The 23162-nt window shown below is 41.0% G+C and overlaps 1 protein-coding gene across 19 annotated transcripts in view; it reads left to right on the top strand.

The window, feature by feature from the left end:
* The window catches only part of ELAVL2 (ELAV like RNA binding protein 2), a 154385-nt gene extending 131723 nt beyond the window's left edge, over positions 1-22662 (top strand). For 15 of the 19 annotated variants that reach the window (XM_084765655.1, XM_084765656.1, XM_084765669.1 and 12 more), the window contains 4 exons: positions 9033-9186; positions 12173-12398; positions 19246-19284; positions 19866-22662. In XM_084765655.1, the coding sequence (XP_084621781.1) occupies positions 9033-9186; positions 12173-12398; positions 19246-19284; positions 19866-20196 (750 nt within the window). In that variant the 3' untranslated portion in view covers positions 20197-22662. The remainder of the gene's footprint in view (positions 1-9032; positions 9187-12172; positions 12399-19245; positions 19285-19865) is intronic. The other 4 variants (XM_084765665.1, XM_084765654.1, XM_084765667.1 and 1 more) reach the window with 3 other exon arrangements.
* Positions 22663-23162: the final 500 nt, after the last annotated feature.

Genomic DNA, 23162 nt, shown 5'->3' with positions numbered 1-23162 from the left:
ACACACACACACAAAATCTGGAATTGGATGTTCTTTGTACACACACACACACACACAAATCTGGAATTGGATGTTCTTCTTTTAAATTTACTTATTTCTGTCATTGTTGCCCTCTAGTGTTACCCTTTGTTTCTTTTTTTTTTTTTTATATAGATGTTAACAAATCTGTACTAGAGAGACTAAGAAGAGGAAATACTTAATATACGATAGTTTGGTTAGAAATATAAAATTGACGCAGGCTCTTCCATTTGCTCAGGTAGATTCTGCATGTCTCGAGTAGTGATGCACTCATGCAGTTCCAGTCCTTGGGTAGCTGAGGCATAAGGCTAGCCTGGGCTACGTAGCAGGATCCCTGATCTCCTCCACCCCAGGCTATCTTTCCCCCTCTGCTCCCTGCAAGGGATTCCGGATGACGCCTCTCCTTGTGAGAAGGCAATTTTCTTCCCTACATGTGGCTTTTTGTCTTCAGCCATCTTATAAAATGCATGTAGTGGTCATGCAGGGACTTCAGTAATTACAGTGGATTTTGCCAATATCATATTTTGTAATATTTGAATTGTTGTCCTCTTAAAACATCATATGCCAAGTTGTTCTCATCTGACTGCAAAGCTAATAGTAATTCTTGAGCCTTTCTTCCATCAATTGGAATGGCAATATTGGTTTCATTGTTACTTTGTTTTTAGATACAGAAATACTTTGAGAACTTGGCATGCTGTTCTGTTGTGTCCCAGGACTGCCTTTGTCACATACACTTTGTTTGTTATTACTAACATGAAGAGTGCTTGTTAAGCTGTTTGCCTACTATAGACAAGGAAAAACAGTGAAAGAGCCAGAATTGTATACCAGCTATCATACCTGAGAAACCAGAACCATGTCCCTCACCACAGCCTGTTTGGATCCTCTGTTTAACTGATGTGTGTGGTATCATGTTCAGAGGCTAAGTCTGTGTCCTATGTGGAAGGAAAGCACATTTGTCAGTTCTACGGTTGTTAGTTTCCTTTGCACAACAGTTACAGCCAATATGCTTTTGTTTCTCTTTGGCTGTTCAGGGTTCTCAGTATTAATCTTTAACAGTGTCTTACGATCAGTTATTCTTAATCTTAGCTTCATCTTTAGGTGGGAGCTAAGGTCAATTGCCTTGACTTTTTTTTTTACTCAATGGAATATGAAACTGCTACAAGGCTGAGAAGCCTCCACGGTGGAAGCAACCAGCTGTCTTTTTTTCTAAATGGTGTATGATTTTCAAAAGAGGCAGAAGCACTTCATTATAGGAGAGATTGTGTTGTAGGTATATTTCAGTTGGTGTAAATTGGTGTAATGTCAAGATTCTTCATTTTCTCTTTATTTTCCTGGCCTGTCTCCAAAAACTAACCCCCGCCCCAACCTAAATAAATCTTGGACATTAGTAATAGAAGAAATTCTGTATTTGTACTAATCAAGTCACTCACTTCAAGTGTTTCGTATTTAAAGACAAACAACAAACAACAAACTTTAAGCCGGGTGCTAATGGCACACCTTTAATCCCAACACTTGGAAGCCACAAGTAGGTAGGTCCCTGAGTTCGAGGCCAGCTTGGTTGCTGTACGAGCTACAGGACAGTGAAAGCGACACACAGAGAAACCCTGTCTCAAAAAAACCAACCAACCAGCCAGCCAGTACTCTATAAAATGTGTTATACTCATCACTCTGTATGTGTGCACACACATAGAGATGGGCACAGCTCTGGGTGTGTTCTCCCCTGCTGTTTGTGTGTGGATTACAGAGATGGCACTCACCAGGCTTGCGTGACACATGCTTCACACTGAGCCCTGTCTTCCGTCCACGTTTCATAGTTCTTACATGTGCTTAAGAGGATATTTTAACTTACCAAAGAATAGTGCCACAGCTTCTTACACTGTATCTTCGGGTATCCGTGGCAACGGCTGCTCATCCTCTCATTGACTGCTATTTCACTAGTTATTTGTGAGTTCAAAGGCCATGTTTCAACAAATAGTATAATTTTAAAAAAAATGCATGGATGGAAAAGCCACATCTCTGAATGGAATACCTGCTTCTTTTCTCTGTGTCTTTGGACAAGCTACTTGTTTGTTTGTTTTTGTTCTTTTGGGTTTTTTTTGTTGTTTTTGTTTTTGTTTTTGTTTTTGTTTTTGTTTTTTCCCAGACAGTTTCTCTGTAGCTGTCCTGGAAGTCGCTCAGTAGACCAGGCTGGCCTTGACTCAGAGAGCCACCTGCCTCTGCCTCCTGAGTGCTGGGATTAAAAGCATGAAACACCAATGCCTGGTGCACACTTCTGTTATCTTTTTATTCCAGATTTAAGTCCATCCCTACTCCCACCCCAACCCCACCAGTACCATATTATTCTGTTGAAGATGGTTTCATTTAGGGATTTAAACCCTCAATTTAAGAGCCAAAACTCCCCATTAAACGTGTTTAGAAGAATTGTCAGTCCCTTCTGTTGATAACACTTTGAACTTTGGCATACCGTATCAGGCTTGTGGCTTGTCCTAACTTTTAAACAAAGTTTTGTAAGCTTCCCACGTTAGTGCGTGATCACCACACACTGTCTTCATCACAGTAATGAGGTCTACACCAATGTGCGCCAAAGTCGTATGGCAGTTATTTCCTTATTTCAAGGAGTTTTGTTGCTAGCAAAACAGGATAATGGTATGTATGCCCTGTGGCAGTCCCAGGTTAAGAGTAGCACCATCGATGCTCTGTAGGTACAAGAACAGATTCAGACAGAGTGGGCAGGACTGGCAAGCATCGGTGGCATAGAGAAGGAGACTAGCTGATGTCGGCAAGAGCTGGGAATGACTGAGTCAGAGCAGCAGCTTTTATTTAGCGGAGGAAGAAGCCTAGGGAAACTGTAGGTTATTTGAATTTATATAGAAAAGGTGGGCAGTGCCCTAAGTAGAAAAGTCCAAGAAACTTTAGCAATTGGAAGCACTCAGGCATTTTGATCAGGAAATAACACCATCAGAAGTATTTCATAGTAGTCGGACAGGGTGGCACATGCCTGTAATTCCTAGCATTCTGGAAGGCAGAGGCAGGCGGAACTCTGAGTTTGAGGCTAGCCTGGTCTACAAAGTGTGTCGGAGACAGCCAGGGCTACCAAAAAAAACCTATTTCATGTTATCTCTGAACTCGGTTGTGTTTAAGCAATCGTTATTAGTCATAACATTGAGCAAATCTACTTGAAGTACAGCTTGAAGTTCTATTTTTTTCCTCCGGCTGTGTTTTCTCATTTTTGTATCCTGGAATATCAAAAGAAAGTACACTGGAGTATAAACTTGTGTAAGCCTTTTGCTAGAAGTTACTGCTTCCTTTATCCCCCACCTCTTTGCTGGGGCCAATCTTTAGTCTGCACGGTTCTCTCAGCCTTTCTCATTTGCCGCTCATGGGAAGGCACACCTTTCCTGAAAATGTAATCCAGGGCTATGATAATGCGTATGGCTTGATATGTTCTGAACGTGCTCCGGGTAGTGCTTTGCGTTTGGAAGTGGATCAAAGTGCAGCTCTTTCCTTCGGGTACATTTTAAGGTCTGTGGCCTAAATTGTGTTCTGAGGCTAAATCCCTTTGTGTGTGTTCTGAGTCCCTCTGGAAGTTGTGCAGCAGCCAGCTGTGGAGCCATGGTGCTGTCATAGGACCTTTGCTTCCACTCTACTGAGTACCAACTTGTGTTTAGTGGTAGTCACGTTCTCAGTCTCAATCAGGCCTTCACTTTATGACATGAACAGCAAATAACTTTCAGTGTAAATGGGCATAATTATGACCTTACCCACTGTTTCAGTTAGAAGAAAATGAATAAAGCTTTAAAAAAAAATGTCTAAAGTGGCAAGTATCTAATTTTCAAGTTTAATGTTTGGAGTTCTGGGTCAGTAGTTGACAAATGATAAAAGTTGTTCATTGGTAATCTTGTCAGTGGGTGACTTTTCACATGTTCATAGTTGAAAGAGAAACCGCTTACTATGTTCATTTGTGGATCATAACCACTTCAATCTGTCAGTATTAAAGCCACTGTTTCTGATGTTCCCATTGATGAGTTGGAGACAGGGCAACAGCGCTGCTGGATAGACTCATTTCAGACGCGCTCCTGTAGAACGCAGTAATGGTCTAGGGGCTCAAACTTCACGTTTAATGAAGTACCAGGTCTTACCCATAAAATATTAAAAATTCCTTGTAACTTTATGAATTTTGATTAACCTGTTTTGATAACCCACTCTTAGTGTATGCGTTACTCATCTTTGCATGTTCAATTTGTAATTAGTTTTAGCTGATGATGAATAAATAGTTTTTTAATTACTAAGAATACAGTTGTTTCGGAGTACTCTATTTTTGAGACCTAATTACTCTGGTAAGTTTTTTTTCTCTCTCTCTGTCTGCTGTAATAGCATTTGTGAGGAGCACTTTGGGAAAGCCGTTGGCTAGAGGGTGTCTTGGCTGCTTCTCACCCCCCCCCCCTTTCTTCCCTCAAGGAGTCTCAGTATTGCTTGCCTTGGTTTATTATATCACTTGTAGGCTTGTGAGAACTTCCAGAATAAACCTGAGTTTTAAATTGCCGTCTTGGAAGCAGATTGGTGTTCAGTTTTTGTACTCCCTGTATCATCTTTAAATATTTAAATTGCAGACGCTTTGGCTGCCTCTTAAATTAGATCCTTCACTTAGTAGTTTTGACATTTCATAACCTTGCTCCTCAGGCATTAAATATTCACCTGTTTAAATGGCAGTGAAAATTTAAAATCCAAACCCATATATTAATCCAGTGACTGCAGATTGGAAATCAGCTCACTTTTGCTGAAGGAAGAAGCTGTTGGCCCCACTAGGACGTGTACTAGAGTTTGATTGTACTGAAGCATTTCTAGTGTAAAATTTATCATGTAAAGAAAATCCTCTTGAGTCATCTCTGAGGGAATTTAGTGTTAAAGACCCACAAGGATCTTTAACACTTGGAAGATGGAGACAGCCCCAGTGTGGTTCTCAAAGTGGATATTGATGCAAGGCACCCACACAACTCCAAATCCACAGCAAAATCAGAGTGGTGACCTGTGCTGGTAATTGCTAGGTAGAGAGATTGAGTTGGTAACTGATTTAAATCCCCAAGGTGAAATCCTCATCCTTCTGCAAGGCTTCCTTCCCACTGTGGTTTAAAGTCTACTTTGTATTTATAATCCTCTGAGATTGAAGAACTGTTTTCCTTTTCTTGGAAGACAGGATGTCGTTGACAGTGATATTCCTGACCAAGCAGAGGAAAAAGGGGGTTACTTTCATTCCAGGAAGCTTAAAGGCATAGGGTGGAACCTGGTGCATTATGGGAGAAGGGCCAGCACAGGTGCTGTTTCTTAGACTTCCTGGAAATTCCTGGGGTAGTGTTCTTTGTTTCTATGGATTAGAATGTAATAAAGCTTAGTTATGATGTGCAGTTTCTACAGTTAATCTCAGCTAGTGACCACTATTCTTAGGAAATGCTGCTTTGAGATAAAGTAGTGCATGTGACATAAAAATGAGCTTGGTTTAGTGACAACTTTTTTCTTTGCTTAGTTTATATGAGTGCTTTACGACACTGTCTAGAGTTACGTAGAAATTCTGAACTCTTACAAGTGAACTGACAAGCTAGTTCCCATGTTGTGATACTGTGGAAAGAAAGCTGGACCAAGAGATAAAGGCAAGAGCGGCTGGTGACTCCAGAGCTTAGCGCTGGCTGTGCATGACCTCAGACATGTGACTTGCTTTCTTTCCCCCTGTGCCAGCTGTAGTTTCTCTTTGTGTGTGTCCTGCCTGCCTCACGAGATAGTTGAAGACACAAAAAGAAAACTCTATTTGATTATGCTTTATAACTGGTAAAAACCTAAACCCGAACGTGATTCTGTTGTTAAGCAGTGTGCATTGCTGCCATGGGCTTTTGTGTCGCCCTCATCTCTTTTCTACATATAGCAGTGGAAACCAGTTCTTTGACAGTGTTATATGGAAATGCTGTTTTGAGATTTGTCTTAGCGCCCTTTTAACACGACTTGGAGCTAAATAATGTGAATTTAAATTTCTCTATTAAGCCTGGTATGGATGTTCACACCTGTCAAACCAAGCACCTACAAGGCTGAGGCAGGAGGATTGCCCTAAGTCTGAGGCTACCCAGGACCATATAGTAAGTTCCAGGCCAGCTTGAACCAGAGTGAAGTCCTATCTCAAAAGCCAAACCAAACAATGGCAAAGGCAAGCAAGCAAACAAAAGAAAGGACATTGATGGGAGGGCAACTGATCGCAGTGTGCTTTCAGTTTTTACATAATCACTAAATATAAGCCCTTTATTCTAAATATATTTAAGGATAACTTAAAACACCTCACCCACACATGTCTGAAATGTACAAAGCACTGAATGTCACTGCATGAGTAAATGACTCTGGAAAACTATGGCAGACTCAGTTACCCTAAACTTAATTATGTAGGTCTTTCTTGACATACTCATATACATGTAGAAGTGAGTAATATTTATAACACCGCTACCTTAATTTTTTAGACTCTTAAGAATGTCATGCATGCTAAAAAGTACTTATTTACTCAAGAACCACTTTTAAAGGTAAAATTATATGGTTTATATAGTATAATAGGATTAAGGAGTTTGTCCCAAGTTCACAGGGTCTGTAATGAATTGAACCTGGCTTTGAACCCAGGCTCACTGGTTGGAGAATTGTCACCTTCGCCACTGTGACACTCCCTGCCAATATATGCTAAGCTTGAGCCTCCTGCCTAGTTCTGCTTGCTTTATCACTCACTGAGAATGCGTAAATTCTTACACTTGCCCTGTAGCCCATAGCAAGCGGCTCTTTCACAAAGAGAGCACTTCAGTCACATGGTCCAGAGCAAAGTGACTGCTGACTGGCTTCCTGCTACAGAAATAAAGCCATGAAATCCTCAATATAGAAGTGGGCCAAGTGCCGGATTGTGTGGCTTCCTTAGATGATTGCAAGTCAGTCTAAAGAGTATTCATGTGTTCACAGCACTGGATTCAGACGTACTGTGGTGGCTGTGGGATCACGTGTACAGCAGCCCCAAGACTAGATTGTTGCCTGTTACTCCGATTACTTCCAATCTTCCTCTTTTTTTATTTTGTATTTAGAAGTCTTCATACTAAGTAGCTAGGTATAGCGAGAAAGGAGTATACATGAATATTGTCTCCTTGCTACTGTTCCAGATTCCTTTGTGTAGGACAGGACAGTGTAATGTGACTTTCAGATAAGCCCTTGGAACAGCATCTGTATTTCCACTTGTTAGTGAGCAAACTGATTGAATAAGGGTAGGCGTACTAAATATAAGCCCTGTTGGGACCAGGGTAAAAGTTACCAAGAACTTCATAAATTAATATAAAGCCTGGCCCGTGTTTTCTTATTTTGTTTTGTCTCCTAGAAAGTTCTTAAGTCCTTGAAAGTAATAAAGATCTGCAGGCGTAAACTGAAAAGAAAATGTTTGATGCTTTAGTTTTTAAAATATTAGTTTTGAGATGATTAAAGGTAGTTACAACTAGGTTACATGACCATGCAGAAGTAATCATACTCTGCTAGTCCTACAAGTTAATACCAGTTTTATTAATGGTGTAGAGGACAGGCTGTGCTGCAGAATGTTCGTTCATGCAGAGTTGGCCAGTCCTGAAGAGATCCCAGGTAACCCAGAGGGCGTACAAATGGGATCCCTAAGGGACCTACAGCTTATACGGATTGGACAAAGCTGGTAGAAGTCTAGATGACGGATGGACTGTGCCACAAATGCTGTGGTCCAGTTTGTTGCTGTTGACTGAGGTGATCAATGATGTATTAGATAGGCTTTATTTGTTACATATTTTTGTTTGTATTAATCACATGATAGACATTGAAGATCAGCGATGAGCAAAACCTGAAGTGTTGATTATAAACTAATGCAGGCTTTTTGTCTTCCAATCTAGTACAATTTGTGATACTTTCATTAACAGACCTTTTCAGGTGTCAGGGAGGCAGAAAGATCCTAAGAGCCAAAGGAGACAGACAACTCCAGGAACACTCTTCTCCATGTACCATAGGGCTGATAGCACTTAAGACCTCACAGGTCGTAGAGACTGGGACAGCATGAACAGCACCTTACAAGTTCAACTCAGACAAAATCCCAGCATGGAGAAAGGGAAGTAAGGACGAGTCCCGCCCCTCACCAAGGAACTACCTGTGATCGATAACTTCTGGGAGCGAGAACATCAGTTTTATACAGTGATTGAGGCTGGGCATAATAGTCGCACACCAGAGCAGGCTCAGTAGTGTTGGCCGATACAAAAAGGACTTCATGTTGGTATTTGGGAGCTTTTTTGGTTTTAGTTTGATGGGTTTTGTTTGTTTGCTTTGTTTGAGGAAAGGGAGAGGACATGAACTTCGGTGAGTAGGGAGGGGGCAAGAATATGATGAAAATACATTGTATAAAAATTTTTTAAAGGAGACTTTGAAAGAATATTAGCAGATAAAGTCAGTGCAAATACTTGGGATCTAAAAATGAAAGTTATGAAAACTGTGGATGAGATGACAGTGGACAAAGAGAGCTGTGACACCTTACTGTATTTAAATCTCCAGGAGATTATGTGCGAGTGGGATTGACACAAATTATATGAACGACTACATATATGGTAACAACTACATATTTTTAAGTGGATACCACCATCTCCAGAGATTGTGAAGGATGGAAAACAAATCATAAAACTTGTCTGATGACTTCAAACTGTGTAAACTTGTCATGATTGCTCCCAAGTCTCTTTGTTTCTTGGTTGGCTCCACTGAGGACAACCTGTTTCCATCAGTGTCCCATGGTGTGTGTACCGCTGGTTTGGTTTAGACCTCACAGATAGCCTAGGAGCAAATCTTCATACACAGAAATGTCTTTCTGTAGGTTCTGTCTGAACCTCAGTTAGCAAACAGTGCCCACTTGAATTTAGGGCATTATTTGCTCTCTGCCCCTTAATGGAGCATCATCAAGGTTTTGGAAGGAGCAAGTATACCGGTGTGCTTAACCTTATTCCCTTTTTCAGGTTTCCTATGCTCGCCCAAGTTCAGCTTCTATCAGAGATGCAAACTTATATGTCAGTGGGCTTCCAAAAACAATGATCCAGAAGGAGTTGGAGCAGCTGTTTTCACAGTATGGGCGCATCATTACTTCTCGCATTCTTGTCGACCAGGTCACTGGTAAGTAGGCAGTGGGTCTGGACAGCCTTGTGCTCCCTGACGGTCAGATTGTCAAATATTCTGTCTTCTCACACAGCAGTCTTGCCTCTAGAACACATCAAAGGTATATGTGGGCCAGAAAATGCAATTTTCTGCTGGAATTGTTCATAAATATGCATGGACAGAAATAGATTGTGGAGTGGAGTGAGCGAGCTTGAGTCATTTCCACCCTGAAGGTGCAGGTTTGAAGCCTGTTTCATGGCTTGTAATAAATTTATAGATGCTATAATCTTCATTTTCAAGTCTCTGTGTGAAAAAAGCCCCTATCCTCCTTATAAACAATCTTATTTTTGTGAAAAGCAAAATTTACTGCAGCAGCATGCAGCTGGTTCTTGTGCAGGGATGATGCTGGATCCGGTAATTGCTGGGAAGGCTGTTTTCCAGGGCTCTGCTGTGCCATAGAGGCATACGTAAGAGGATGAAATTCTGAGTGGTAGCAATTTGTTTTATGCCTAATGTAACTTTTGACCAAATGAAACGAGAATAAGATGTTCATTAGACCTTTGTAGGTAAGGAGCACTTCTGCCAACACTGTAGGCTAATGGAAAGCTGGTGATAAGGGGTTGGATTACCAATTTTTTTTTTAAAGTAAAGTACACATAAAATTTTTTTTCTATTGTAAAAGCAATACTTGTCCTTTTTAAGACATTTTAAAAGTAGAGAAACATGGAAAGGAGGAATGCAGAAAGCTACTGGGAGTGCCTTACTTCCAAGCCAGCCATACTGTGAGCTCCTGTGTTACAGTATGTGAGTTTTTATTGTAACAAGAGGTTAACCATAAAATCAGGCCACATTTTTAATATTCAAGTAGAGATCAGTTCAGTTGTTGGGATTTTTGAGCAGAGCAGTCTGCTTTTCCAGTCTGTGTTAATTACATTCACAGGAAGTGCTCTGTTCATACACTTCCGGGTGGAAGCACTAGTGTGTTCACTTGCCTGGGAGAATGGCCTGCAGATGGTGCTGCAGTGAGAAAGTCTGAGAGCGCATAAGACCATTGTACAGTCTAGCTACAGTAGCCATCCCATAATCCTCCTGGTGCATTCTGCACACTGGTGTATTGCACACTGTTTGTTAATGGGGCTAAATAGAAATCACACAAAATTTATTCTAAGTAACAGAAAGACTTTTTTTCTTCATAGCATTGATTTTTTTTCCTTTTTAAAAGGAATTTGTTCTGAATGAGAATATGGTGGATTGAGAGTAGGTTTCATCTGTGACATAGAAATTATGTCTCTTCCCTTTAATGGTGGCCCTTCCAGAGCGTGAAGGATGATGGGAATAGACTCTGTGTTTCCTGAGTGTGGCCCGTACCTCTGGCATGTACAGCCTGCTGGAACTTCGCTAGAACTGTAAATCCTGGGGTCCAAACCCGAATGTTCTCAACCCTGAGGACAGGCATTTTATTCCTCCCACCCCCACTGCCTGTATGGATGCCATTTTAAATATGTGCTTTCCTAAAAGACCAGCCAATAATTTTAGTATTTTTTCCTCTCTGTGTACATGCTTTGTTGTTCGGTTTTTTCTCCACATTTCTTTCTTTCTTTCTTTCTTTCTTTCTTTCTTTCTTTCTTTCTTCTTTTCTTTCCTTTTCTTTTTTTCTTTTTCTTCTTTTATTGAAATTCAAGGTGTTGCTCTGTGACCAGGCTGGCACCTCACACTCGCAGCAAACCCTCTGCTTCAGCCTGCTGAGTGGTGGAAGTGTGCTAGCTGGAATGCTAGTTCTTAATAGGATCTAGTCATAGACGAAAGGGGAAGAATGTATTTGCAAACATTTCTTCTTCATACCCACAACTTTTTTTTAAAAAAATGTACACTTTTCCTGAAGCAGAAGAAAGTGAAGATCAGCAGCTCTGGTGCTCAGCCATTGAGTGTTTTCCCTGTACGCTGCATGTAGCCTACGTAGAAGGGGGAAAGTGGCAGTGCGTGTTAGATGAAGCAAACATGGAGAAAATGCCCTGTCTACCTTAGAAAAACCCGAGCCATGTCCAGGCTTGGCTGTAAGGCAGCCCAGTTTCTTTTTGAGGTTCCTCTACGTCACGATGGTCTAGGTTTTCTTAGTAGCCTCTCCTTTTTTCATACCTACCAGTCCACAACCTGGTCCTCTGAGAACCAAGTTCTTCGCCAAGAAGGTATTTCTCTATGGCCGCTCACCCTGTGGTGACAACCTACCCACCTGCTTGGGTCAGCTACGTGCGATAAGCTGAGATCCACACTGCTGTGTCTAGTAAACCTGGAAAGGCCTGGCTCACGCCCTCCTCTGTCGTTGCTGTCAAAAGCAGATGGGGAATGGCTTTCCGTGGTTAAGAAGAACGCTCGCTGGAGGTTCTGGGAAGCTTGCACCTCTGCTGGATTAATTTTCAGTCCGTGCAGCAGTACTTCTGTGGCACAGCGGAAGGAAGCGTGGGAGGAGCTTCAGAGCATGGAGACTCTCTTCAGAGTCTGTTCTCTCGAGAGACCGTCATGCTCTAGGATATGATTAAGATGAATGTATTACTGAGAGTTTCAGCTGAGCTATGTCTGATCTAGGGTGGTTTTAGCAACACCGAGAGAAGGGGCTGCTTGTATGGTAGCGTGCTTTGGAAGGCAGAACTTGGGCACACAGTGTTACTGCAGAGGCACAGGAGGCAGGAAGGGGTACAGGGGAAGGCGTATGTACTTTGTACTTTATTGGGTTTTTGTTTGTTTTTTGACAAGCACATAATCAATAGTGAGACCTCACATTTCGTGCATTTTTAAAAAGTGGAAAATTGAGATTTTAAATCAAATTGCTAAGGTAAATTTTCTTCCTGATGTGATTTTTGTTTTGTTTTTTGTTTTGTTTTTTGTGGCAAAATGTTATATGTGGGTGAAAAGATGTTCACGAGAAGGAAAAATTAATTTATCCTTTCTTCTCTTCTTCCCCTTTCCTGCTCCCTCTTTCCCAAATCTTCACTTAAATCTACCTTAGGCATATCAAGGGGTGTAGGGTTTATTCGATTTGACAAGCGGATTGAGGCAGAAGAAGCTATCAAAGGCCTAAATGGCCAGAAACCTCCTGGTGCCACAGAGCCAATCACTGTAAAGTTTGCTAATAATCCAAGCCAAAAAACCAATCAGGCCATCCTTTCCCAGCTGTACCAGTCTCCAAACAGAAGGTACCCAGGACCGCTAGCTCAGCAGGCACAGCGTTTTAGGTAAGTCTGCTCTAGTTCTCGTGCCCAGCTCCTAAACTGGAGGAGAATGTGCAGGTTTACTGTCAAGTAATTGTATCAACAAGATCTCTGCTTTGAGTTTGTCATTACCGTTGTTTTCTTGTTCTTTTTTCCCTTTAATGGGCACACAGAAAACGTATGTGGGGAAATAGCAACTTTTGCTATTACTGACGGTGAAGGCAATTAACCGTAAGAGCAGTTCTCCTCCAGGACTGACTCTGCCTCCAAGAGACGTTTGGCAAAGTGTAGTCATTTGTGATGGCATAATTTGGGTGGAGACGTGACTCACATCTAGTGGGTAGAGTCCAGGGATGCTGTTAAGTATCCGGAGGCAAACAGGATACACAGCAGCCACAGGTTACTGGTCTCTCAAAGAATGTTTGAGAAAACCAGACCTACGGAGTGAGCTCTGGTGAGCTGTTTTCTTTTTATTGCTCTTTTCTTGCAAAGAATTTATTTTTGTGTTTGAGCTGTCAAGTTGAGTTCTTTCGGTTAGCTCTGTTTTATAATATAGATACTGTTAAAGATGTGTGACCTATGTGAATGCCCTAAGTGGGCCCCTCCCTCCTTTTGTTGTGTTTCACATAGAAGTTGACAAACTATAGCTGTAATGGCTCAGAGGAAATGCATTGAATTTTCTGGGTCATGGTTTTTGCAACTGTGTCTCCTCTTCCTCCTTTCCCATCTCCTTCTCATCTCTCCTCTCTTCTGCTTTTTTTCCTCTTTCTTTTCAGCTCTTTAAAAATGTAAAAGCCATTAGCTGCTGTGCCATTCAGAAAGTATTAACGATCTGGATTCTGTGTCGGGGTGGCACTTCACCAGCGCATTAACCCAGAGAAGCCACTGTGTTACCGATGGGCACAGTTAACCCATGTTCTCGTTATCTAGTCCCTGAGTAAACATGCAGGCCAGGACGCATGCAAAGCATGCCTGTGCATGTGGAAAGAAGAGTGACTTGAAGTTCAGTTAGCAGCAGAGGAGGTCTGCTTTCATTAGCAAGTCACCCAGTTCGTATTTCCCAGGATGTTGTAAATACCATTGAGCCACATGGTTTGGTATAGCCATATTTGCATCTAACTCCTGAGCTAGTTTCTTATAAGTACATGTAAACCTTCATTCCTTCCTTCCTGAGACAAAATAGCTAATTACCAAAACACATCATTACAAACTTAATAAGCTAGAGGAATTACTTTACATGTTTAGTCCCAGTCACATCATTTTCTCTGTTTGGCATATTAGAGTATTGGGGGAGGGGGGACAACTCCTTAAATATCTCCTTCTAAAACTACTTAAGTATGTTACTTAGGTGTGAAAAGAAGTTTCTATTGAATAACTGCTTAAGTTGGCATTCGTGCTGGAGAGTGATGGCACTGCCAAAGGCCATGTTGACAAAGATGACCAGCTCCCTGGTTCACTAAGTTCAGCTGCTGTAATTGTGGGAGAAAAAGCATTGAGAAGAACAAAGTGTGTGTCACCTTTGACCTTGGTGACAAATAGTGGCAGTTGAAAGAGAGGAAAGGCACACGAGCTACTTGATTATTTCTTTCTGCGGAAAGAAATCTCAGTGCTCTAGGCATACCCTTGCTCTGAGATTTTTCCTGGCTTTATTCACTTGTTGGTATCTTTAAATATAGTACAGCTGAACCGCAGTGAATTTTGGGTGTGCTTCCTAGTTGTCCTGTCCAGTTAGTTTCGGTTCACTCTTGGAAAAAAGCTACACTGCCCTAGGTTGTTATTGTTGTTTGGTATTTCCTTCTTCTTTCTTCTTCCTCCTCCTCCTCTTCCTTCTCCTCCTCCTCCTCCTCCTCCTCCTCCTCCTCCTCCTCCTCCTCCTCCTCCTCCTTCTTCTTCCCTCCCCTCCCCCCCCCCCCCCCCCCGAGATGGTTTCTCTGTGTAGCCTTGACTGTCCTGGACTCACTTTGTAGACCAGGCTGGCCTCAAACTCACAGCAATCCACCTGCCTCTGCCTCCCGAGTGATGGGATTAACGGTGTGCGCCACCACCACCTGGCTGGTGTTGGTGTTTTCATTAACACTTTTTGTTTGGTGCTTTCTATTTATCAGAACAGTGCTCCTAGACTCTCAAGACTAGGCCAGAGGACCCAGAAACAGCACCTGTTCCTCTGGCCAGCACATATGTGGGCAGCATATACTGGATGTTAGGTACCACAGCATCCTCACCAAATCTTCCTCTTCCTCTGTACATGCCCTGTGCCCTTAATTTTCATGGGTAGAGTTTTCCAAGGTTGTCCTTGTGATTAACTTTAAAACTTATATCTGGTGCCCATCCTTCATTGCAAAAAGTCTTGTAATAATATATGTTATCAATGCTTCTGAGATTTATTTATTTATTTATTTATTTATTTATTGGTACGGGGGCTTAGACAAAAACAATTGTAAAAGAAGGTAATGCTGGGGAAACCCAGCATTAGTAAGTGAGGTAGGTTATATGTATGGATCTTTGAGCTTGGAGTCCCAGCTACTCTGGAGGATGACACAGGCTGATCTCTTGAAATTATGGCCTGGATTATGAAGTGCTAGTCTTACTGCACTGTTTGACATCACCTGGGTAGCTTCAGAGGAGTAGCTGCTACCAGATTGACCAGTGAGGGCAAAACAAAGCAATTGGAAAATAGGCAAGATTTTTCTTTCCTCAGATTCGTAACTCTCCCCTCTCTCACCTCACTGCTCATCCCCACCTCCACCACCTTTGTCTGTGTGCTAAAATGTGCACTCCAGAGTTTGCTGTTTCCCAGCATGAGTTTTAGAAAATTCATTGTGTATTTTTATGTTATTGTGGTACCTTGGCAGCTGAGAGAGACTGGAGAAAACAAGCTGTAATAATGGTGAAAGGACTTTCAGTATTCATGAAGATTAAAAAAAAAGTAAAATTTTCTGTTATAGGGATTAACTTTAAAACTGGGCTTATGAGGTTTATGGGTCAATGTATTGATAATTAGAATTATTGAAACACAAACACTGCTAATCTGATGGGCTGGTTGAAGTGTTTATAGTTTTCAAAATAAGACAGACTGTTTATTTGGATGCATGATGTAATTGCTGTTTCTTAAGAATATTCTTAGTTCAGGATACCCAATTTAAACTGTTAAACCAAGCATTCTCATTCATCCTTGTGAGGCCGAGCTAACTGTATTGAGATCGAGCAGCGGCCTGTGCTTCTGCTTCTGTGGGTGCCACAGCATCTTTGAAGAGCCTCTGCACTCAGCAGTTGGCTTGAGTTTCATCCAGGCATGTTGCTGGCTGCATTGGCTCGCTTTCATGCTGGAAGACACAGGAGTCAAGCCTCACGAGTGCCTTTCCTCATTCTTTGCCGTGACATGTGATTGGCTAAGGGAACATGCCGATGAGCTTTGGAGAGGCTTGATAATTCTTTCATGGTATCCAGAATTGCATTTTCTTATTTGTTGTCTTTTTCGCATATTATGTCTGATGTTAGCTGATTTTTTTAAAGATTTCTCTTTCAATATGGATCTTTCTCTAATCTACCAGCTGACTAGCTTGGAAATTCGGCAGGTTCCTTAGTTTTATGCTTTATTTGTAAACACTTTGCTTTGAAGTGAACATGCTGGGGCTCTTAGATGTTTCAGCAAAAATAGTACCTTGTAATAATTTGAATTACATAATTCCGGTGATAACTGTTGCCAAGTGTCTTTGTTGTGCACTTGTAGTATGTGCACATGGCCTGTGCTTCTATAGTCAGTGAACTTTAAACCCTGAATTCTAATCAAATACACAAAAATAAAGATGAAATATTACTCTATCATCAAATATACTAATGTTTAAATATAGTATAACTGATGATATACTGATATAGTTACTTAAAGTTATTTTAACACATAAGATCTTGCTTTAGGAGGATGGAGAGATGGCTCAGTGGTTAAGAGCACTTGGCTGCTCTTTCAGAGGACCTTGGTTCAAATTGCAGCACCCACATGACAGCCCACAACTATCTATAACTCCAATATCTGACACACTCACACAGACATGTATACAGGCAAAAAACCAATGCACATAAAATACAAATAAATAAAATTTAAAACTATCTTGCTGTAATTAAGATTCATAAAGTTTTAGTATTCATCACTTTGAACTTTTTGACTTCATGGAAGAAATGTTGAATTGACCTGTGTCTAGCCTCTTGGCATGGTTTCTGTGAGAAGTCGGGGAAAGAACTGGTTTGTTTTTGTTGTTGTTGTTTTTGTTTTTGGGGGGGGTTTCCATGTATTTTCCTCTCTAAATCATCCTTAGCCCAATTTCCCTTCTTCTTGGGGGATCCTTCTTTAAGTAAAGGATGTCTTAACTGAAGCTAGGTTTTTTTTCTGTCTAGTCTTTCAGATCCACTTAATGTGTGATTTGTAAATTGGGTCATATACCAACTAAAGCTTGGGTAGGAATGAAATCGGGCACCCTTTCAGAAAGGTCAGACTTCCTCAGGGAAGCATGTGATGCCCTAGAGGGTGAATGCAGACACTGCTGCAGTCCGTGTGTTAAATATGGTTTAAGAACGTTTTGGGTTTAAGTAGAAATACACCTGCGATTGGCTCCCTAACATTTACTCCCGTGATGTGGATGGAGCCCATCATCTACATGTCACCCGCGGTTACCGCAGAAGCCCCTAGCCTGGGCTCCTCTTGAGTGTAGTGATGTTCATTTTTAGGTGATCACATATGAAAGCTGTCCTCAAGCTGTGGGGCATAGAGTGAAGGTAGGGCCGCTTTGCCAGGGGCACCGTGGCACCTCCTGTAACTGCACAGTTCTTAATTGGCTACCTGCTTCTGGACAAAGGCTGCCTGATGGCCATATGAAGTGTCCGCCGCCTTCTCTAAATCCAATGGGACACAGAGATGTGTGGCAGTGAGAGCAAGGGGCATGGGATCTGCTCCCTGGAGTCAGTCAGCCAGCAGCCATACCTGGGCTGCATCCTAGAGCGGTGTTCCACTCCTTTGCTGGTGGGGAGAAGAGAAAAGTAAGTGTAGAAAACTTGGTTGAAATCCTCCAGGACTGAATTTCCCCTAAGATTGGGAAAAGAATGAATGTCAGGGGGCGAACATATAAGACCCCACAGGTTGGGTGCTCTGAGGTCAACTTAGGGTCTTTAGAGGCCTGATTGCAAAAGTCCCAGATGCCCTGAAGACGCTGGGATAGGGTATAATTGGGAGCTCTCTCAGTGCTTGTAACTCACTCCCATGGCTGGTTTGTTTTCTATCCTTCTTAAAAACACACATTTTAAGGAAATTCTATGTCTAAAGTTTGGTTGTTCTGCTAAGTGGTGGTTGTTCTGCTAAGTGGGTGGAGGGTAACTGGAGCTTCTGAACCTCATCCTTAACCACTTGGAGCAGCCTTCAGGATGTTCATGTGTCCCACAGGTACCATGTGTCAACTGCATTCCATATCTGTCATTCCAGCAATTTGATGACATTTTCTGTACCAGATCACTTTTTGATTGGTGTTGCGAATCTGCATTCATTTTTCTCTGGTGTTTGTAACCTTGGTCTTTGTATATAACGGCATGCATCTTTATTCACCTTCACTCTGTAGAACACAGAGTCCCTGGCGTGCTGTACTGTTCACACCTGCTCTATGCTTTGCGTGTGCAAATATTCTCACCCAGTCAGCCTTCTGGGTAGTTTCCATCCTACATTAAGTGATGGGTGATAATTTTGGTAACCTTTGCTTTTACATAATCATAAAGGTTGTGTTATAAAACTGCAATGCCCAGGCTAACGGTCTGTGCTAAGTGGTACATTTGAGAGAATTGTGGAACACAGCAGACCCAAATAGATGAAAGTCTAGTGTCACCATGATTTGTTCTCTTGTCTTACACTTTGCATTGCAGCAACTTATCCCTTGCCTTTCACTTTTTCAAAAACACATACATGCCCAGTCGAGGCTGAGATCAGGGACATGAAGGGACAGCATTTTTTTTTTCTTTGTTCATGTCTGAAAGACCAGAAGATATACTTTGGCTTTTTTAAACTGAGAGGGGTTGCTTTTCTTGTGTGCTCTGCTTTGTGTTTGGGTTGGACACTAAAAGCTGATACCCACCCTCTCCACACCCCACTTAGCTTTCCACAGGCATTAGAAGACAAGGTAGTTGTGCCTCACTTCCGACCTGGGCCTGGCTTTGGAGATTGGGGAGCATTATGACAGTTAGGTGGTTATTATATGGCCATGCATTGCAGATGTCTGCTCCTCATGTGCAATTTATTGGTAAATTCTAGGAACTTGAGGCGCCCTTAATAGCCTTTCTTGACACTGTTAAAGCAGGATGGCACAGATTCTCTAAAGCCAAGTTTCCCCATAAACAAAGTAATTGGGCATCTTTGTCATTCTATATCTTTGATTTTACACGACCAAACTCCTCTGAAGTCACTAGCACTGAGGGCTGAGGTTAGCTGGTTAACCTTTGTGTGCTTCAGCATCCTCAGGAGCCACCAGAATTGTACACCATCCATGTGGGAGTCCGGAAAAGTTCTGCTCAGTTGCAGGCTCACTTTCAGAATCCCCCCCCCCCCGTGGGAAGTCAGATGTCAGCTGTTCTAGCACCTTCACATTTTGTTTCTGGATGTTTCCTCAGATGACCACTGCTTTTTTTTTTCTTTGCTGCACTGAACGTGTAGAGATAGCCAGTGTTCTACAACAGTGGGTGCCCGTTCTCTCAGGAATGGGAAAAGACCCAGTGTTCTGAAACAGCTGATTTTATTTTTTGCACAATTATCCCCATGGAAGGTGGCAGTAATGAGTCTAGCTTTCATGAACTTCAAGGGGGAAAATTAAACACTGAAGTTTGCTAAATGTGTGTTTTGCAGGTTGGACAATCTGCTCAACATGGCTTATGGAGTGAAGAGGTAATGACACAGGTTCATGACTCTCATGGTCCCTTCCACAACTGACTGATTTCTTTGATTTGGGGAGCAATATTTCCACCCTCATCAATTTGTGTTTTTTGTTTTTATTCTTGTTGTTTTTGCATGTGTAGCCCATCTTGAAGCTGCTTTTGAAGTGCATTTGACTTGTGTGGGGGATATTTTATTCCACTATGCGCCACCTAGTCTTTTAAGAAGCCATTATTTATTTCAGATTGCATTGCGACATTATAGCATGTTTATGTTCCGTGTTGGTTATTCTCTCCTCCCCATCCTGTTTAACCCAAGAAGCCAGTTTGTGGATTTCCTTGCCATTGTGTAAATTCGTTATTCAGTGCAGTGGATAATGGTCATCTCATAACCTATCAGTGCCTGGGCTGTTTGTCTGTCAACCGCAAGCCACAAACAGAGCCTTGGGCGACATGTCAAGTAGATGTATATACCTGTTGAGAAAGGGGAATTGCTAAAATGTGGCAAAGGGGGAAAGAACTCAAACCCATTGCTGTAACCAACCTGTATTCCTTTTTGTGTGTGTGTGTCTGTCTGTTTCCTATTTTGTTTAGTAGGTTTTCACCAATGACGATTGATGGAATGACCAGTCTGGCTGGAATTAATATTCCCGGGCACCCTGGAACAGGCTGGTGCATATTTGTGTACAACCTGGCGCCTGATGCAGATGAGAGTATCCTGTGGCAAATGTTTGGGCCCTTTGGAGCTGTCACCAACGTGAAGGTCATCCGTGACTTTAACACCAATAAATGCAAAGGTTTTGGATTTGTGACTATGACAAACTATGATGAGGCTGCCATGGCGATAGCGAGCCTCAATGGATACCGTCTGGGAGACCGAGTGCTGCAGGTCTCCTTTAAGACAAACAAAACGCACAAAGCCTAAATGAGCTCTTGTCCTCAGTCCATTTATATATGAAAACTATACAACAAAAGCAAGTTAAGAGAAACTTTATACATTAGTAAATGTCTTTGTAAGTCAGTGTTGAGATGGGGATAAAATGACTACTTAGCATCCTAAGAAATATGTGAGATTTTTTATTGCTAGTATTTGAATTAAAACTTCTTAAATATCTTTTATGTTTGAATATGGACAAGAGGTACAGGGTTTTTACCTGTCACACTGCATTCTATTGCCTTCTTTGAAGAAGGTGGACCTTTTAAAGTGTTTCAGCTAAGGGAAGACATTTTTTTCTTTTTACATAACTGCCTTGAACCTGTGAGTAAATACTGAGGCTTGTGTTGTAACTCTTCAGTTGGTTGTGTCTTTCCCCACCTCCTTTCCTTTCCTTTTTTCTTTTTGTTGTTATTTTTTTTTCCTTTTTGTTCTCTAATTAGCTTTGTGTTCAGTTTACATTTAAAGCATTGCTGTTATGTCTCAGAAAAGTATTTTGAAGTTTACATTTTTATTTATGAAGTTACAAACAGTATTTATTTTGTAATTCTGATTTGGGCTGGGGAAGGGGGGGCGACATTATAAACGCTTATTGTAAGAATACTGGAGAACTTTTCGTAAAGCAGTACCTTGCCAAAGAGATAAGAGCCTCTTTGATGTGGGTTTAAAAAAAAGCATCTATTTTTATAAAAAAGAAAATTTGGAGAAACTTTTTACTGGTCCTGGAACAAATATTTTGACTTGAATACTTTGAGAAATCTCTTCATATGACACCTAGTGAGCTTTTAAAATTTACCAGGAAATTTGCAACGGTTGGAAAATTTAGAAAGATTTATGATGTAGAAAACTACTTTTGAGATCTTTGTATGAGAGGAATTGAGTCAGTGAGGGAACACTGCTGGTTTCATTTTCGTAATCACCAGTGGGGCATCTGCTCACCCTGGTTGTTATGTGATAGATGGCTCACATTGATTTGTGATTTTGAAACAAATAAAAAAAATTTACAAAAGAATATATAAGAGCAGGCAAGAAATTTAAATTACCAAGAGATGGGGGAAAATCCGTTCTTCCTAAAGAAATCCCTTCAGATAGAGCTCATGGTGTTTAGTGATGTACTTGCAGTATCGTTTGAAGAATTGTTTTGTCTTAAGGAAGATAAGATGTTGCACATGATTTGTACTGCAGCGAGTCAGCAAAGGCGACCTGAGTTGGGTATAGTTGAAGGTATTTTGAGAGTTACGTTTAAGGCTAACACCTGAGCTTTGTGTGATGTAAATAAGACCTTGTGTTTATGAACCTTTCAGCTAATTTTATTTCTCCCTTACATATCAAGTGACGTTCAGGTTTTGAATGTTTTGTATCAGTTTTTTCCTTTGTAAATGGCATTAACATTGTTACTTGAGGTCTTGCTTATTCACTTCTGTTGTCCTGAGGACTTGAATTTACAGTGCATCAGATCCGTTGCTAATTCTGTCTGTAGATAGTCTAGCTTCAGCTGTTTATGGTGATGCTACATTTTCGTTTATAAATATGTTTGTGGTAAAAAAAAAAAAAGAAAAATGAGTATAACCATAGGTTTTGAACAAATTTCCTTACATTTTTCATACAAAAATCATAAATATCTGTATGCTATTGAAATTTAACTTTGTATGATGCTTAAACCACTATTTGGGGAAATAATAAAATAAGTCTTTACCATGTATGAAAGAAATTTTAAAAAATACAAAATATTTTCTGATTAGCATCTAGCTTATAATAAATTTTCAAAAAAGCTGAAGGCAACTCTTGCCTTCATCAGGATGCACTGAGAACTATATAGTTACGTCCTGCGTTTTGTATAAACTGAGATGCTCATATGCTTCCCCTTAGAACAGGCAATGTGCTATGCATAACATAGTTGTACATTATCTTTGCAGTTGCTTTGAGTTTTATTTTTTATTATTTAAAATTGTAGTTATAAAAATTTTCAGTATAGTACAGTACATATACTGTGAGGCGCGTGCTAAAGTGAATAAGCGAGTTTTCATGCTGACCCACTCAATGCTATTCAGAACTCAATTGGCTTAGCACTTTCTCATATCCTTAGGTGCATTTAGATTGTCAGAGTTAACCTGCGTTAAAAAAAAAATAAAATACATGTATATATTAAAAAAAAAATAAGGTTTCCCTTGTGGGAAAACAGCAGCTACACGCTTCTTTCCTGTATTACTGTAGCAAACCAAGGCATTGATGAGAGGGCATGCAAATTGTGCTTCACTTTACAGTGCTTATCAGAGCACTTAATAAAATGTAAGGCTGGTATTTATTTGAAGTTGTACAGTATGACTTAATTCACATCTGTTGGAATAGAAAATATATTCTGTTGAGTATTTAAGAGGCTGTACATGTTTTCTTTTGTGTTTGGATTCTTTGTGCTTTTTCATGTTCGGTACATCAATAAACAAAGTTGAAGGGAAAGAGCTGTGGTGTGTCTTTAAACACATGTGGGTTGATGGGTGCCTATACTCAGATTAGTTTAAAAACAAAACAAAACCTTACTCTCTTTGATTAAAAGGGAGATTCTCAGAGATCTAGTCGAAAACTGTGTTGTCTAAAGGAATTCAGAAGACAAGTTAACTGAAGAGAGAGTGTGAAGAAAAAAGACCTTAAAAGCAAAAAACAAAAACTGTGACTGAGTAATACTTTGGATTAGTCAGCTTTCCAGTGCGTTAGTAGGTGACTCTCCAGGACATGTATTTTCATTGGTTGTAAAAATCTGAGGGCTCAGTAGCTATTACTCTGCCACCGATTTAACCTTCAGCCACTTGCACACGTGCAGGGATTGACACCCTGTTACTTGAGCCAGTGCAGGAGCACTTGAGGGACAGTGAGGCTGAATCACCATAGCTGTTGGTGAGTGATATTTTCATTGCACAGTTGCTGTCTCATTAACTTGGTACCTCACTTTCTGTTAACAT

The sequence above is a fragment of the Acomys minous genome (genome assembly GCF_964271855.1).
Source record: "Acomys minous genome assembly, chromosome: 1".
NCBI lineage: Eukaryota > Metazoa > Chordata > Mammalia > Rodentia > Muridae > Acomys > Acomys minous.
This window is presented reverse-complemented; position numbering and strand designations above follow the sequence as displayed.